General features: G+C 34.8%; 1 protein-coding gene across 3 annotated transcripts in view; it reads left to right on the top strand.

Moving 5' to 3' along the window:
• The first annotated feature begins 15,654 nt into the window (after window positions 1-15,654).
• Window positions 15,655-17,412, top strand: part of LOC129887651 (uncharacterized) — a 43,257-nt gene continuing 41,499 nt past the window's right edge. Inside the window, exons 1-4 of one of the 3 annotated variants that reach the window (XM_055963639.1) lie at window positions 15,655-15,891; window positions 16,057-16,134; window positions 17,088-17,137; window positions 17,263-17,316. In XM_055963639.1, coding sequence (XP_055819614.1) covers window positions 15,835-15,891; window positions 16,057-16,134; window positions 17,088-17,137; window positions 17,263-17,316 — 239 coding nt within the window. In that variant the 5' untranslated portion in view covers window positions 15,655-15,834. The remainder of the gene's footprint in view (window positions 15,892-16,056; window positions 16,135-17,087; window positions 17,138-17,262; window positions 17,317-17,412) is intronic. The other 2 variants (XM_055964375.1, XM_055963178.1) reach the window with 2 other exon arrangements.

Below are 17,412 nucleotides of genomic sequence, written 5' to 3'. Positions count from 1 at the left end.
AAAAGACAAAACTAGGGTATATGTGTTCCCTACGAATCCTTAACTCAATAGAACGTTATAATAGTAATCCTTGTCTAATGTGTTACATGCAAGATCAGTAAGTTAATCTCACCTAAGTCCTTGGTCGGGAAAATAAGTGATTATGACCACACAACTTGGTCCATCTACGGCTGTATGCTTTACTAACCCTTACCAGTGATCCCAGATTAGCTAACTCTAGGTCCGTTCAAGCTATTAGATGAGGGTTGATGGCCTCAAATCTCTGTTGTATAATCTTTTTTCCCATCCATTACCTCTTTTGTCCAACAAGTAAGATTAAGGCAAGTACTAACGCACGCATTCGTTAAAAAGTATTCAAAGCGAAGGAAAAAAAATACATTCATGCACATTATTCAAGTATTATATTTTATAAGGTCTACGTCGTTAACTCTCCATGGTTCCCACAACCCTAGTTGTGGAACTTGCTTCTCATAATTAGGTGATCTCGATTTATAATAATTTGGTTAAAATAAATCATGCACTTACAATAATGAGTATGAAAATCCAAAAGCTTTAATTAAATCTCAAAAGCAAAGTCAATGATAAAAATCCAAGAATTCAAAAATTAAGAACAAAAGCAATCTATGCTTAATTCCCAAATTCCAAAATGTGCATAACATAACAAAAAAATTCCCCAAAGGGTATTTATAGACATCTAGTCCTAACTAAAATAAATCTAGGAAAAATAGGGAAAATAGGTTGGCAAGCTTCTATGACTAGTGCCTACGGATCATAGTACTTCGGATGAGTCATAGGTCCACTAATACAAGTAGCTTCAAGGCATCCTTAAATCTCTTTTCTATGGACATATTATTACGGCTCATAGCTTCATCTCGTAGGGCCAGTCCTGGAATCTATGCTCTACTTATTTTCTACGGCTCATAAACACCCCTCACAGCTCCAGACTTGTCCTCATAAATCAACATTCCTTCTACAAATGCCACATACAGCTTGTAGAAGTTCCTATGGCTTGTAGGCTGGCTTCGTAAAAGACAACTCTCAGTTATAGTTAATTGGTATTCAAGTCTTCAATGCCACAATCAATTTTCCTGCAAAACAAAGACAAACATAATCAAATCTACTAACAAATGCTTAGAAGACATGTAAATTCTCAAGTTTAAATCATTACAAGAACCTTAAATCCATGTTACATCATCAGGAAGGTTCTACAGGCACCTTCTAAGAGCCATATAAACTTCAAAGGTCCATGAAGTGTTCTGTAGAAGACAAAAGAAAAATCCTAAAATGTGAAGTTCACTCTATGACCACTTTCTATGGTCTATAAAGGGTTCTGTGACCTGTATTGGTCATCCATAAAAGTCAAGAAACTCTCTAAATATATAAAGTTTCAATGCTTCAATCTACAGACTAGTCTATGGTCCGTAAAGACTTCCACAATCCATACAACCCTTCATCTTGTGCAAGGTAAGTTTCCAAATTCTGAAGTTTAATCTACGGCCTAGTCTACGGCTCGTGGAACCTTATATGAGTCATACAACCTCTCATAAAACTATCCATAAATTCAAATTTTCCTGAAGTCAAGTGGCATGATCAAACCCATCCACAGCCTATACAGTTGGCTTGAAAAGATTCATATGAGACTTTACACTTTCTAGGCCTTCAAGGATGTAACCAGACTCATTTCGACATCCCGTACAAATATCTATGATTCGTACATAAGCTTGTATAACCAGTGCATCAGCAATATTTTTGCAACTTTCTTTCCAAATGAACTTTCAAACTTTTGAGGTGTTACAATATCATCCCCTTGGGAACATTCGTCCTCAAATATGACTCAAGCTATCATGAATAGAGTAGGAAAACTCTAACAACCCAATATGAATGCAAAACATATCAAAATGTATAAAATCAAGGAGTAATAGACCCCAAGATAAAATATAAACTCTAAAACAGATTTCATGATTGTGCATGCATATAGAAATATTAGAATAGCTGAAACACATGAATTCAAAAAAATACTCAAGTGGAACTAGTACCTCAAGCTAAAACTTAAGTGGAAGGAAAGAGATGGTAGTACTTGGACCTCATATTAGCTTCAGCCTCCCAAGTAGCACCCTCAACTATCTGGTTCCTCTAAAGGACTTTCACTGAAGCAACTTCTTTGTTTCTCAACTTCTAAACTTGATAATCAAGAATCTAAAGCAAAACCTCTTTAGAAGAGAGACTTTCTTTAATGCCAACACTCTCATATGGCACAACTAAAGTCGGATCACCAACGCAATTCTCTAATAAGGACAAATGAAACACCGGATGCATGGTTTCCAACTTGGAGGGAAAGTCCAACCCATAGGCTACCTTGTCAAAATGACTCAAAATATAATAAGGGCCAATATACCTAGGACTGAGCTTCCAAAACTCATCACACCCCCCTTCAAAGGTGAGATTTTTAAATAAACCCGATCGTCAACTTCAATTAGAGCTCTTTTCTTCTCACATCTGCATAGAATTTTTGCCTACTATCGATAGTTCTCAATATTTCTCTAATGAGTCAAACTTTCTCTATAGCCTCAAGGATTGACTCGGTCCCTATCAAAGAAACCTCACCAACTTCAAACTAAACAATAGAGACCTATATTTCCTACCATAGAGGGCTTCAAATGGAAATCTGAATATTAGAATGGTATCTATTATCATAAGCAAACTGAATCAAAGCTAAGTGATCATCCTAATTACCTTTAAAGTCAATAACAAAAGCTCCCAATATATCCTCCAAAGTTTGAATAGTCAACTTAGTCTAGCCATTAGTCTGTGGATGAAAAGTTGTACTAAGATTAACATATGTACCAAGGCCCTTCTAAAATAATCTCCAAAAATGAGATATGAACTGAGTACCTATGTGAAAAATGATTGATGATGGAACACAAAGAAATTTCACCATCTCTCGAATATAAAGTATAGCATAGTCCTTGGCTAAATAGGAAAAATTAACCGAAAGAAGTATGCCAACTTAGTCATTCGGTCCACAATCACCCATATAGAATCAAACTATCGACACGTGCAAGAAAAACCTATGATGAAGTCCATATTTAAATCTTCCCACTTATAAGTAGGAATCTCAAGGTTCTGAGCCATAACTCTAGGTTTTTTATGCTCAACCTTAACTTGTTGACAATTTTGATACTTAGCCACAAACTCTGTAATATCCTTCTTTATGTCATTCCGCCAATAAAATTCCCATAAATCACAATATATCTTAGTGTCTCTTAGGTGAATAGAATATCGGGAACTCTAAGCTTCTACTAGATTTGTTGCCTCAAACCATCAACATCTGAAACACACAACTGACCCTAATATCGAAGTACACAGTCTCGTCTTGGGAGAAATCCTTGGTAGTCTTTTTGAGAACCGCTTCCTTCAGTTCAACCAAGATTAGATCCTCATTTCGCTTTACCTTCAAATCACTCACAAGAGACGATTTTGAATAACAACTCCACCATATTCTGAATCAACCAAAGGAACTCTTAAATGAGAAAATCTATGAACATCATGAACCAAATCCTTTTTCTCATCCTCCACACGAGCAACAGCACCCATAGATAATCTACTAAGAGAATTCGCCAAAATATTAGCTTTACTCAGATGGTACAACACACTCATATCATAATCCTTCAATAATTCAAGCAACCTCATTTGGCGGAGATTTAAATACTTCTGATTAAACACATATAACAAACTCCTATGATTGATGAATACATCCACCTAAACACAATAGAGATAATGCATCCATATCTTTAAGGAAAAACCCACCACCACCAACTCAAGATTGTGACTCGAGTAATTTTTCTTGTGAACTTTAAGTTGCCTAGAAGCATAATCATTGACCTTTTTATGTTTCATCAATCAACATACAACCAAGACCAATTTTGGAAGCATCGCAATATATAACAAAACCATCTAATCCATCTCATAGAGTCAAAACTAAGGCTATAAAGAGTCGAGTCTCCAACTCCTAGAAAATCTTCTCACAAGCATCAGACCACTGAACTTGACTTTTTTTAGAGTCAACTTAGTCAAAGGAAAAGCAATAGAGGAAAACCCTTCTAAAAATTATCTGTAGTAACCAGCTAAACCCAAGAAACTTTTGATGTTTAAGGGAAAAAGAGATCTAGGCCAGTTCTTTACTGCTTTGGTCTTTTGAGGATCAACCTTTATGCCCTCTCTAGAAATAACATGGCCAAGGAACACTACCGACCTCAACTGAAACTAATACTTGCTAAACTTAGCAAACAACTAACGGTCCTTTAAAATTTTCAAGACAATCTTTAAATAGTCTGCATGCTCATCCTCACTAAAGAATAGATCAAGATGTCATATATGATGACAATGATGAACATATCCAAATATTATTTGATCACCTTGTTCATCAATTTCATAAAAGCTACATTAACATTTTTTAGTCTTTTACATAACCAAAAATTCATAGTAACCATACCGAGTCCTGAAGGCTGTATTTGGAATATTACAATCTCTAATCTGAGTATGTGATAGCCTGATTTGAGGCCTATCTTTGAGAAGAAACAAACACACTGAAACTGATCAAATAAGTCATCAATCTTTGAAATGAAATACTTATTCTTGATTGTGACTTTGTTCAACTGTCGATAATCAATGTACATTTTGATAAAATCATCTTTCTTACAAATAAAGAGAATTGGAGCACCCCATAGAGAAACATTGGGTCTGATGAAACCTTTATCTATAAGGTACTTCAACTAATCTTTAAACTCCTTAAGCTCAACTAGAGACATTAGATAAGGATAAATGGAGATAGGCTGAGTATGTGGAAGGAGGTCTATGTCAAAGTAAATTTCCCTTTCGGGAGGAAGTCCCTAAAGATCTTTGGGAAATATTTCTGGGAATTCATTCACAACTGGAATGGCCTGAAGAGTTAGAGTTTCAGAACTAGTGTCCTCAACTTGAACAAGATGGTAGATACAACCTTTGAAAATCATCATCCTTGCCTTAAGGTAAGAAACAAATTGGTATATAGGCACTGAAGTACTATCCTTCTATTCAATGATTGGCTTATTTGGGAACTAAAATCTTACGACCCTGGTTCTACAATTGATATATGCATAATAGGCATGTAGCTCTAGAATGATATCAAAAATCAACTATGTCTAGCTCTAGAAGATTAGTAGAGGTGATTTTCTAAAAAAATAAGACTGGGCAATTTCTAATATACCCATTTAACTAAAATTGAGTCACCAAAGGAGTAGAGACTAGGAAAGGCTCTAACAAGATTTCAAGACTGGCATTAAATTTCATAGCAACATCAGGAGTAACAAAGGGAAGATTCTCTCTTGGATCTAATAAGGCATAAATATCAAACTGAAAGACTTGTAACATACCATTGACCATATTAGAGAAATCCTCCTAATCATATCGAGTCCAAAGAGCATAAAACTTGCCTTGGTTTTGTCCGGGACTAGAACCAGATGAAGCACCTTGCTGGGTCGGGCGTCCTAAAGAAGTAGACTAAGCATGTTGACGAATCACTCTACCCTTGCTAGCAAGCGAAAATCAATCCCTCGTCTTATGTCCAATCTTACCACATCCAAAGCAACCATTTGTACTAGCTAAGCATCTCCCTGGATGACTCTTGTCACACTTTTGGCAAGTGGGGAAAGTCTAACAACTAGAAAGACCTTCTTAAGTCTTAGGGTTAGATACCCTGTCCTTGTTTAACTTCTGAATTGGAGCACTAGATGAAGTTGGTCTAGAGAAGTTTTATCTAAAAAGAGAACTACCACCACCACCGAATCTTTGATGAGAGAAGTCACCACTATTTGTCTTTTCCCTCTTAGTCTCCCTATCTTTCTCCTTAAGTTTTTTCTCTTCAATTTGTTGAGCATGAGTCATCGACCTAGAGATATCCATCTCTTTGAACAACTTGGCAGTTCTACACTCCTTCACAACCGTCTCAAAAATACTGGAAATAAAGTTACTCAGGCAGGCCCTAAAATTGGCCACCATAGTCGGAGCATACTTGGAGAGTTCCATAAATTTCAAAGCATAATATTTCACACTCATATTATCTTGCTTCATGTTAATGAACTCTTGCACTTTTTTCACTTCATCTCAAGAGGGAAGAATTGATCAAGAAATGCCTATTTGAACTTGTCCTAATCAATAAACCTGCATCAACCTCCTTTTCTTCCTTTCATTGCTTTAATGAAATCTGAGCAACACCTTTCATTTGATAAGTGGCCAAGTCTACACTTTCCACCTGAGTGACGCCCATAATGTTGATAATCTTTTGGATCCCATCAATAAACTCTTGTGGGTCCTCATTTACCTTTAAACAATGGGATTCCAAAGGATTCATCCTTGTAAAACCTCAAAATCTAGTTGTCTTCGTACCCACATTTGGGTTCATGAGAGTTACAACTTCATGTTGGATTGAGAAGTCATGGATTGAGCAAGAACTTGGAAACTTCCCTTAACTCGACATGAAATTTAAAGTTTCACTCTACAACCCTTTCTACGATCTGTAGAAATCATTATAACTCGTATGAGTTACCATAAAACCTAAGTTGCTGAGATACTAAGGTACTAAAGATTGATTCCACGAGACCCATCTATGGTCAATAGAACCCTCTATGAACCCTAAAAGGTGTTTGTGGAAATCAGAGCTATCCAAAGATTTTGGAAGTTTCAGGACGTTAGTCTACAGATCATCCATGGTCTGTAAACACTTTTATGATCCATACTTCCTCCTTTCCTATTCAAGTATATATTCTAGCTTTCTAAACATCAATCTACAACAAGGTCTATGGCCCATAAAATATTATTTAACCCATGAAATCCCTCGTAAGCCCTAACTTGACTTTTTTGATTTCTAAAGCCTTGTCTACGGGACACATCTATGGTTCATGGTTACTTGTATGGACCGTAGATGGTGTCCATAAAACTGATTTGGTGCAAAAACTAAAAACATTCTAAACTCTTTCTGAACTGATTTGAACTAGGAATTTTTGGGGTATTAAAATTTTGCTCTAGAACTCAAGGTTAAGGGTGTTTCAGGGCAAGTTGAAATCTAAATGGTCCAGTATTTTTCATTGGTTCATGCTTATCCAAATGGGGATATAGAGGTTGAAAATGAGGAAGGTTCTAAGTTTAAGGTGAATGGAAAATGTCTGAAGTTGTATTTTGGGGAAAGTCCAGAAATGGCTACTATTGATGTCATCAATTTGGATGATATTTAAAATGTGTGTCAGCACCGTTCCATGAAGTAAACTAAGGCATTTTTTGGGAGGCAACCCAATTTTTACTTTATATTGTTTTCAATAATGTGTGTTGTATGTGTAGGTTAAAATTGAAAGTGAAAGAGTTGGCAATTAGAAGTAGAAGGCACCTATTTGGTGTGTGGTCAAGTAAGTTCACTGTTTGTATTAGAAATCCAATTCTTGGGGGTTTTCATTGTGTAACTCCTAGTCCATTAGGCAAGTCATCGATTATTATTCGATGATGGTGTCCATATCACCGAGTTTACCAGATCACTAAAGGATTTCACTGAAGAGTTGTTGCATCATCATTTTATTTGGTTGATCTGCTAAATCCATTTTGGTTGTGTTAGTCAGGATCGCTGAATGGACGTGAGTTGAAGAGCCTATGGTTTTTTGACCTTTAAAATTAGGCCATTTTCATATTCTTTTCTTTCTTTCTTCTGATATATTTTCCTTTTTACTCTTAATTTCTTACAAATAACATCATCAAACATATTTTAATTACTTGTGGAACTGCATATCCTTTGTTCCCTCACTTTGCTTTCTTAAAAATATACTCTATTGAGGTCGATTTTCTCAAGACTTTGTTTTTCATTAAAGTTGAAGTTGATTCAGCTTAGTTAATGGATCTTATGATTATTGTGAATATATTACCCATGCCTTATGTGAATGTATTTTTTTTTATTTAAATGAACCATATGGCTTGAAAGTGAACCAAATTTATGTGGGTCTAATGGGGTTTCATGAAATTGATTGGGATTTTGGGCAAATTCTTATTGCTTTTATTAAATTGTGGGATCATAGTTGTGATCTATGATGTGGGTTTCATGTGTAATTAGGGAAAGTCTGAGTAATCCCTAAATCAAATAATCGACTTGATTTGGCTCGATGATGGATTTGGTGATATCTTTCTTAAGGGAAATCGTCGTGTTATTGGATTTTGAATTAAATTTGGGGAATTCTAAGTACCTCGAACCTTTGAATCATCATGGGTAGGGTAATGATTGTGTTGTAATGCCTTAAATTATTTGAATTCTAGTATGTTTACGAATAGGTTACATGTAGGCAATTGATTTATGCATTTTTGGTGGTATGCCAAACACTCGGTAACACGTTGAATGGCCCTATGATAGTCGTTTGTAACCAATGGGAGGCCTTATGTTTAGTCAATTCGGCGAGCTTCATTGGGCTCACCGAGTGAACTTGGTGAATTGCTCATTTACTTCTCCCTTTGCCGAGTTAGATGTTCTTGTGAGGGTGAGCAGCTGGTTCATTAGGCTATGACCCTTAAGTTCACTGAATCGATTATGCGATACACCAAATCCATTCGGCGAACACCAAATGTGCATTCCATATTCTTTCATTTTTACTAACCCTACACCTGTGATATGGTTCTTGATGTTTCTTTGTGTAGATATGCCTTGTCAAAAAGGGATACCATGCAAGAATGTTACACCTAACAATCCTCCTCCACCCTTCAAGAAACAAAAAGGGGTTATGATTTAGAGATGGTGGCCAATCCTAATACCACTCAACGTAAGTCTACGTATGTGAGTGGCAAAGGCAAGAATGTATCCGAGTCACCGAGGGATGATAAAAGTGATAAAACAAGGTCATTAGAGTACGATTAGATTGAGTCTGATTAAGAAGTTAATGATGATGGCTCCAACACTTTTATTCATATCCCACTTCCAAAAGTGTATTCCACTATGCGTATGAGGATCGAATACGCTACAAAGTGGTTCATGATCAATTGGCTGGTGCTATTCCTCTGACAGCTCCATCATAGCACTTCGGTCTTCTAAAGTCTATAGGCAGCAAACCATTCTTGAGAATGGTGTTTTGAATAGATACCCATGTATTTAAAGGACCATTAAATTCCATAAATTTGAGAAGTTTACAAAGCCTCAAAAGCTTTAAGCCCCCACATGAGTTCATGATTTCTATGAAGCCTATGCTAGGATTGTACCAAAGTGTAAGAAGAGAGAAATACTTGATATTGGTGAGGTTCACGGTTCTAACGTAAAGTGTTTTTGATCCACCATTATCAAGGTGTTAGATTGCACAGTGTAAGAATGTGATGAGCTCACATTGAAGATGAGAAAAACATTAGATGAGATGTGGGGGATGGTTAGACCCGTTGTTGACTAAGGTTACCCCTCCATGGATTGTAAAGGGAATCATGATTGAGAAGGAGAACATACATACTACTACCCTCTATTTGTTGGTACTCATATTGAGCTCGCTTATGCCTTCACAAAATAAGTCTATAGTTTGCCAATCAAAGGCGGCATCGCTGATTTTTATCATTGAAAGGTACAAACTTGATTTGGCAATGATCATAGCTCTAGAGATTGTGACGCAGGTGAATCAAAATCATACTTCTCTTTTATTTCCTTATTTGATCACTGAGTTATGCCAGAGAGTTGGTGTCCCCTTTGTGGACAAGAAGGATGTTGAGATTACTCCTTTTTCTGCCTGTGATATTTGGAGGATTGAAGCAGAAAATCTTTATGATAAGATTGAGCAGAAAAAGAAGAGATCGGTGGACACTACCTCAGTCGTAGATGTGGAGTCTTTGGAGGTGGAGTCTATTCCCCCCACTCGGGCTATTGTTGCCAAAGTACTCCTACTCCAACTCCCCCTCCTATCCCTACTACTACTTAGTTCCTTCTTCCTGACTTAGGCAATAGTGTTGTAGATGGATAACTTTGCACATTCGCCTAATGTGTGAGCCTCTCAATTAGAGGATAAGGTGCCTTTCATAATTGAGCATTCTATAACAACTACTCTTGGTCCCCTTTGGAAAGAGATACGGGATTATTGAGAGACTTAATGAGTGTATGGAGGTCATCTTAATGCCTTTTCTGATCGGGTTGATGAGCATGAGAGAGAGCAAGGAGTTAGTGGTGATTGTTATCCTTGAGGGTTGAAGTGAATATTTTGAGAAAGGATGTGGATGAGTTGAAATCCACAGATATTTCTATGTTGTAGGCAAATTTTGGTGCTCTCAATGGCACATCTATTAAGGTTCCTCCGGCTAATGCAACCGGACATATTGAACCTATTGTTCAACCTGACTCTAAGACCTCCAAGACTGATGAGGAGGAGTTAGGTATGGTTGAGGATCATGGACTGATGTTTAGCTAATTGACCCATATGTTTAATTAGAGGAAATAGAGGAGGTGTTTATGCAAGTGGCGATGAAGTCATCCTTTTGTGACACTTTTATGATCGGCTCTAATGGGTATGAACCCACTAAGGAGCCAGTTGTACTGAACTTAGGGGATAGAGATGAGACGAGAACTGATGCCTAGGATGAAGCCTCACCAGTAGTCTAGACTTCTCCTCGTGCTTAGCCTGATAGGGATTCTTACACTCTCTTTCTCTATGCTTTATATTATTTTTTTGGCATTTAGATCAATGCCTATTTTTTGTGGAGGAGAGGAGTTTATTTTATTTTGAGTTGTAATTTTTGAGATACATTGACTTTTGGGTTGTAATTATAACTTGATGATGTATTTAACTTCTTCTTTTTTTATTTATTAGTATAAGTTTTTTCGCTTTTATTTCAGTATTGAAGTTGTTTTGATTCTTATTTTGAACTTGTGCTTGTGTAGAATATTTGATTGCCAATTGCGTACAACATCTTTGACTTGAAGAGTGTTAGTGGTGAGATATGTGTTGGTGATAACTTGAGTTTGTCATTTTGGAGTTGCACAATCCTTGTATGAATTTTGAGCATCTTGTATTGACTATTTGAATATCAAGTTGTGCAATTTGAAATGATCGTTGCACGTATGCTAGGGTTTTAGAGTTTTGTTTGATGATTGTATTTGCATGCCATGTCTGGTGAGGATAACTTAAATTTCATGCATTGTGAAAACCTAGAACTTTCCTTGTTGGTCCAATAGTTTGATATTAGTAAACGTGGGAAATGATCATAGGCATTATTATTTTAAAGCATGATTTTTAATTAATGGATTTCAAAGTATTTATGCATATTCATTTACATATATGTTTGAAAGTTGAAGTGATTTGAACGCACCTAGTTTTACTATATTTTCAATGAAGTTTGACTTAAAAGCTTTGACTCCAAACTAATATTTATAAAAGCAATGTCTACGATCAAAATGGAGTCTTATAAAATAAAAGAATGATGAAATTGAATTTCAAGAACCTTTAAAGAGCTAAACAGAGAAAATACTTGAAAAAACCATCAATTCATACATATGGAATCATTTTGCATCAAAATAGACCAATACTCATTAGTTTAACCATGAGTCATGCTATTAAGTAGAAATAAGAATTACCCATAAGAAAATCTTATTTGAAATCAAGAGATTTAGTTGAAAGAATTTTGGACTCCATGGGTGGAAAAAAAACTCATGGATAAACACCCATATACCTTAGAGGAAAGCTTAAAGAAAATAAACATAATTTATCAAATAATTAAAATATTTTAGACATGAGAGTGAAAGGAATACTCTCATTGAAGTCTTCCATATGCTAATATAAGATAGGTAATTAAACTTCAAATACTTAATAATCTATGCATTTGGATTCATGATATGAAAACCCATAAAGTTTCATACTTGAATTAAATAGAAGACTTTGATAATTCATTTGGGCTTCATGGATGAAAGGATCCACGAATCAATACTCACATACCTTAGAGCAAAGCTTAAAAAGAATTGGGTAAATAAACATAATTTATCATATAATCAAAATACTTTAGGCATGAGAGTGGAAGGAATACTCTCATTGAAGCCTTACATATGCTAATATAAGATAGGTAATTAAACTTCAAATACTTAATAATCTATGCATTGGAATCATGATATGAAAACCCATAAAGTTTCATACTTGAATTAAATAGAAGAGTTTGATAATTCACTTGGTCTTCATGAATGAAAAGATCCATGAATAAATTCCCGCATACCTTAGATCCGAAGCTTTACTCAAAATCGAAGGACTTAATGAACACTCTTGAATATTAGCCTTTTTTCCTCATCGGAGTATTTTGTATACTACTCAGAGTATATGAATTACCGAAATAGTGTTTCTACACTACTAAAAGCTAAAACTATATTTTGAGAATGAGTAAAGAAGTGTATAGAGAGGAGAGTTGCTTGAGAAAGCTTGATGAACAAAATGATGAAATAAGGTAGGTATTTATAGATGTGAAGGAGGGACCTAACAATAATTAAAATAATTATAAAGAAAAATCTAAAAATTTAATGGAGGATTATGATGTTATAGGTGATGTCAAATGGAGGACTATTAATGTCATTGGTGATGTCAAATGGATCTAGACCTTCTATGGTTAGTGAGATGAATCTCTTTTTAGGGAATACCCTTTCTCGGAGCTACGTTTGAACAAGATAACTTCCTAATAGGATTTGATGTCTCATATAAATTGTAGATCTAGAAGTTTTCTTTCATGTAGTTCAAGAATAAACTGATTTGAAGCACCCTACAGTGAGATATGATTTTTTTTCTATAAATACTCCATTTCGTCATAATACCTGGTCTTGCAAAAATGAATTTATTTGACCTACTTAACCTCCGAATCTTAAGACATGATCTCACAAAAGTTGTAGGTAATGATGTTGGGGATACTTAAAAATTTGAATCACCTAATGTAGACTATCCTATGAAAAGGTATGCCCAAAATACAGAAGCAGTATCATTTTTATCGAGAATTGGAACACCATATATAACATTTTTAGGGAGTGTTACAAAGCTTTGTGGTGGGGATTTGGTAAGGGAGTCCCTAGTAGCAACCCCTAGTTCCAAACTGTGTGTCCCCGTAGGTGCCTTAATGGCCTAGTTAGTGAATCTACATATAGCTCATGTTCATGTTTATATGGAGTCTACCTTGGCAAGTAGCCTTTCTCTTCTCGGTGTGGAAATTACATCAGATTCCATGTTCGCATGGTCTTAAATGTTGGTTAAGGTTAATATGCCATATATGTATATGCTTCTTCTTATAAGTCCTTAAATGATGTTTTGTGATGCATTGACCTTATTAAATACTCTTAAGCGTTTTCAAGTTTTATTTCATGTTTTCAAGATATTTGGTCATGCATCACATGTTCATATTGATTATATCCGATTATTCTTGTTCATGTATGTTTCTCACATATTTAGTACATTCATGTACTAGCGCATACTTTTCCCTACATTGTATCATATAGGGTCTGATTATCATTCTATGCATCCCGCTCGTGGCTAAATTTTGGAGTTCGCTATCTATTTGTTGGTGAGTCTTCATGTTTTGAGGATACAACATTTATGATTTCATTCATGTTCTCATGATTTTGCTTCCTTATGCTTTGGTGAGCTAGAAACTTATTTTATGTCCCATCTAGACTAGTAGAGGCGTGTTAGATTGTTATGTCTATATTGCTCATTTATTCGGAGATTTAGTTTGATATCTCATATATCGAGATTTTCATGTTGAGACTTAGAGCCCGTTTGGATTGGCTTTAAGTTGGTCAAAACCAACTTAAAGCCCCTTTTTAGCTTTTGGAAGTGTTTGTCTAATGCTGACTTTAAGCCATAAAGTTCTTAAAGTCAGTAAAAAATGAAAAGTTAGGATTCCTAACTTTTTTTCCCAAAGTGCTTAAAGTCATTTTCTTTGACCATGGAAATTACTTTTATATCCCTTATATTTTAACTAAATTCCCAAACTACATATTTTTATTCTTTTAATCCTAAAATTCACATCATAAGCACTTTTATCCAAACACTCAACTGCTTATTTATAAAAATAACTTTCAGCACTTCAAAGTTCTAAAAGCACTTCATACATAAAAGTTACTTTTTTTAAGCCCATCCAAACGGGCTCTTATATTCCGCATTCATGATTGTCTCTTGATGTTGTCTTACTTACCTTATGTATGCTCATGCATGATATGTTAAGAGGCTTGGCTGGGGTCTCTCGGGATCCTAATCCTCATGTCATGTCTAGGCATAGCTTGAGTCATGGCAATCTTTCTGTTTGTACTTGAATCCATAACATCTGGTGAGAGCTTTGAAATGTCCAAGGTGGATTCAACCCAAATCTTAGCTGAATATGAATTTTTTAGTGGACATTAGTTTTTTTTTCAAACTCAACATCTCATAAAGATAATACAAGCAAAAGAAAATAACAATTGACAACTTATGGTGACTCCTTCTTGTAGTAGGAGCATGAGCATCGTTATCTTTGATGTTGCCAACCAATTAATTGGACTACCTTTTGCTTTAGTAATATTAGGCGTCCACAGGCCTTTTAATCAAAAAATGAAAAGAAAAAAGAAAGAAAAAAAGAAGAAAATAAGAGCTTGCTTGACTTAGCTTATCTAAAGCAAATCAGTTGATAAGCCCAAAAAAATAAGTTGGGGTACTCCAACATTTTTTTGGTCTTTAAGCTGCTTTCAGCTTATAAATTGCTTTAGATAAGCTAAGCCAAACATGCTAAATTAATTTTTTGAGCTTATTTTAAGCACAAAATGGTTTGGAAAATTACACAAAATAGACCAATTGTGAAAGTATTTAACCAAATTGAACTCAAACCAAACTATTTATTCTTAATAGATTCACGGCCTAAACTATTTACATCCTTACCCCATTTTCTCCCTTTTAATTTCTCAAATGATATCAACATCACTGTTATGAAATAATTCTTTGTTATACTCCATCGGTATAATAATACCATATCAGTATCATATAGGATTGAGATTAATTCTCCGTGATACTCCGTTGGTATATTGATACTCTATCGGTATTATATAGGATTGAACTCTTTTTCTAAGAAATAAAAATAAAATAATTAAGAGAAAATTATTAAAATCACAATCTTATTTATGAAACTCTAAATTAGTAAATATATTCTTTGCGATATATCGATACCATATTAGTATCATATCAGACTAAACTTAATCCTCTGTGATACTTCATTGTTATATTGATACCCTATCGGTATCATGTAAGGTGGACGCTGCTGTCAGCATGACATCAGTGCGCGAATTTTAAAATAAATTTATGTCATTTTAAAATAAAAGGAAGTATGAAAGTAATGGGACATTTAAGAATAAATATTTTTCCCTTTTGGAGTATAAATGTTATTTTCCCAAATGCGTTGAAAGAATGAGACATTTAAGAATAAATATTTTCCTCTTTTGGAGTATAAATGTTATTTTCCCAAATGCATTTAAATTGACCAGCCAAATACTCAAAAAAGTTGAAAACTTATAAAATCATTTCAAACCGGCTCTTAGAAAACTATTTGTATTCAAGGATTAATTATCTATATCTATATGCATTGACTATTTTTGTTATTGTTAAAGCGCCTATATGTGAAGAACCAAAACAAATATATTAAGGACTATTTTGATAATTTTGTCAAGACTATACAATTTGACCTTTTCCTGGCGAATGGTTACGGCTTTCAGCATTCAGCATTCAGCATTCAGCACTGCCGCATCGGATCTTCTCTGTGAATCCCTCTTATACACTGACACAACCTCATTCTCCCTCGCTTCGCCTTCCCATCACGATGAGCTCCTTCTCCGCTCAATTTCCAACTGTTTCCATACCATATACCCAACTAAAGGTGACAATAACCCCATGACCTTTTCTTTCATGGAGTTTGGTTTCAAAAAACAATAACTCTTAACTCAAAAGTTTTGAACCAAAATATGATATTCTTCATTTTTGCAATTCAATTTTGTCAAATATTCTTGTGCTAATTCTGGCCACTTGCTTGTTGATCAAATAGGACAAGAATGCTGATTTATCAGCAAAAATAGAACAAGGTTTTGGCCCAAATGGTCTTGGAATTCTATCCATATCGGAGGTAACTTTTCACCGCTCCAATATGTTACATTAGTATTTACTTCTCTACATACTGCATCGAACTTACTTTTCTTTTGCTATTGTTTTACTTATCTAGTAGTTTATTGATGCATAACTTATAAGCCCACAAAATAAGTAAATTTTTCTCATTCACTTAGAAAATATTCGAATTTGACTATAGTAAGATACTTGATGGATTACTTCATTGTCTATGCTGTAAGGAGTTTGTTAACGGCAGGAACTATTCTTCCGTTTGAATTTCTATTGTTTATTCTTTTGTGCAACTGTTTATTGAAATTAAGTAATGTGTTTGTCCTTCAGTATCTTTTAAATTCATATATATATATATATATATATATATATATATATATATATATATATATATATATATATATATATATATATATATATACCCAGTAGCCACACACATTCTCACATAAATAGTAACACTCCTGTAGTTGACATATGCCTGCTCTTTCTTTTATGTGCTGGAAATGATTGGCGATAAAAGCATTTGTCTTGACATGCTATCAGCAAATATTTTAAGTTGTTAGTTAGTGTGGGAGCTGTTTGGTCCCTAAATTGGGAACTCAAACCCTTCAAAGGTTTGTTAACATATATATTGTCAAACATGATGCATCTATTGCTATTTTTGCGTCGAAGGGAAAGCATGCACTAATTAGTTGGTAATTGTAAGAGAATCAATTTCAGAAACGTAATTAACACGGAAAGATGAATCCAGCCCAACCAATTCAAGATCTAGAGAGATTCAAAATTTGAATATCGTAAGATGTGAACATGTTGTAGAAGTTGGTCGAAGTCTCATAAAGCCCAGCTTGGAGTTTCTGAAAAGTGTTGATTATAAGAAGTGCATATTGTATCTGTTTCATGTTCATGACATGACTGTGAATTTACGTTGCTTCATACCTCTTTTGTTTGGACTATATTCTCTAGGTTCCTGGTTATTCATTGTGGCGACAGAATCTTCTCCACCTTGGTCCCAGGTACAAAATTTCATATATCAAATATTATCTGTAGATCAAAGATAGGTAGAAACATGAAAAGTGTATCTGTGTATAGGAAAAAAACTAGCTAACTGTTCATATAATCAGTGTCTTTTCTTCAAAAGGTTAGCCAACCTTCCTGAAGATGTAAAAAGGGAGATTGAAGACCCTAACAGCAGGTGAGCCATAATCGAATGCTTTATTTTTGTTTTTTTGATCTTGAATATCACCTGCTTCTTGCAATCTATCTAGAACTACAAGAATTTTTTTTTTTT

The sequence above is a fragment of the Solanum dulcamara genome, chromosome 1, assembly GCF_947179165.1.
Source record: "Solanum dulcamara chromosome 1, daSolDulc1.2, whole genome shotgun sequence".
NCBI lineage: Eukaryota > Viridiplantae > Streptophyta > Magnoliopsida > Solanales > Solanaceae > Solanum > Solanum dulcamara.
Note: the sequence above shows the minus strand (reverse complement) of the source record. Positions and strands in the feature narration are given on the sequence as shown.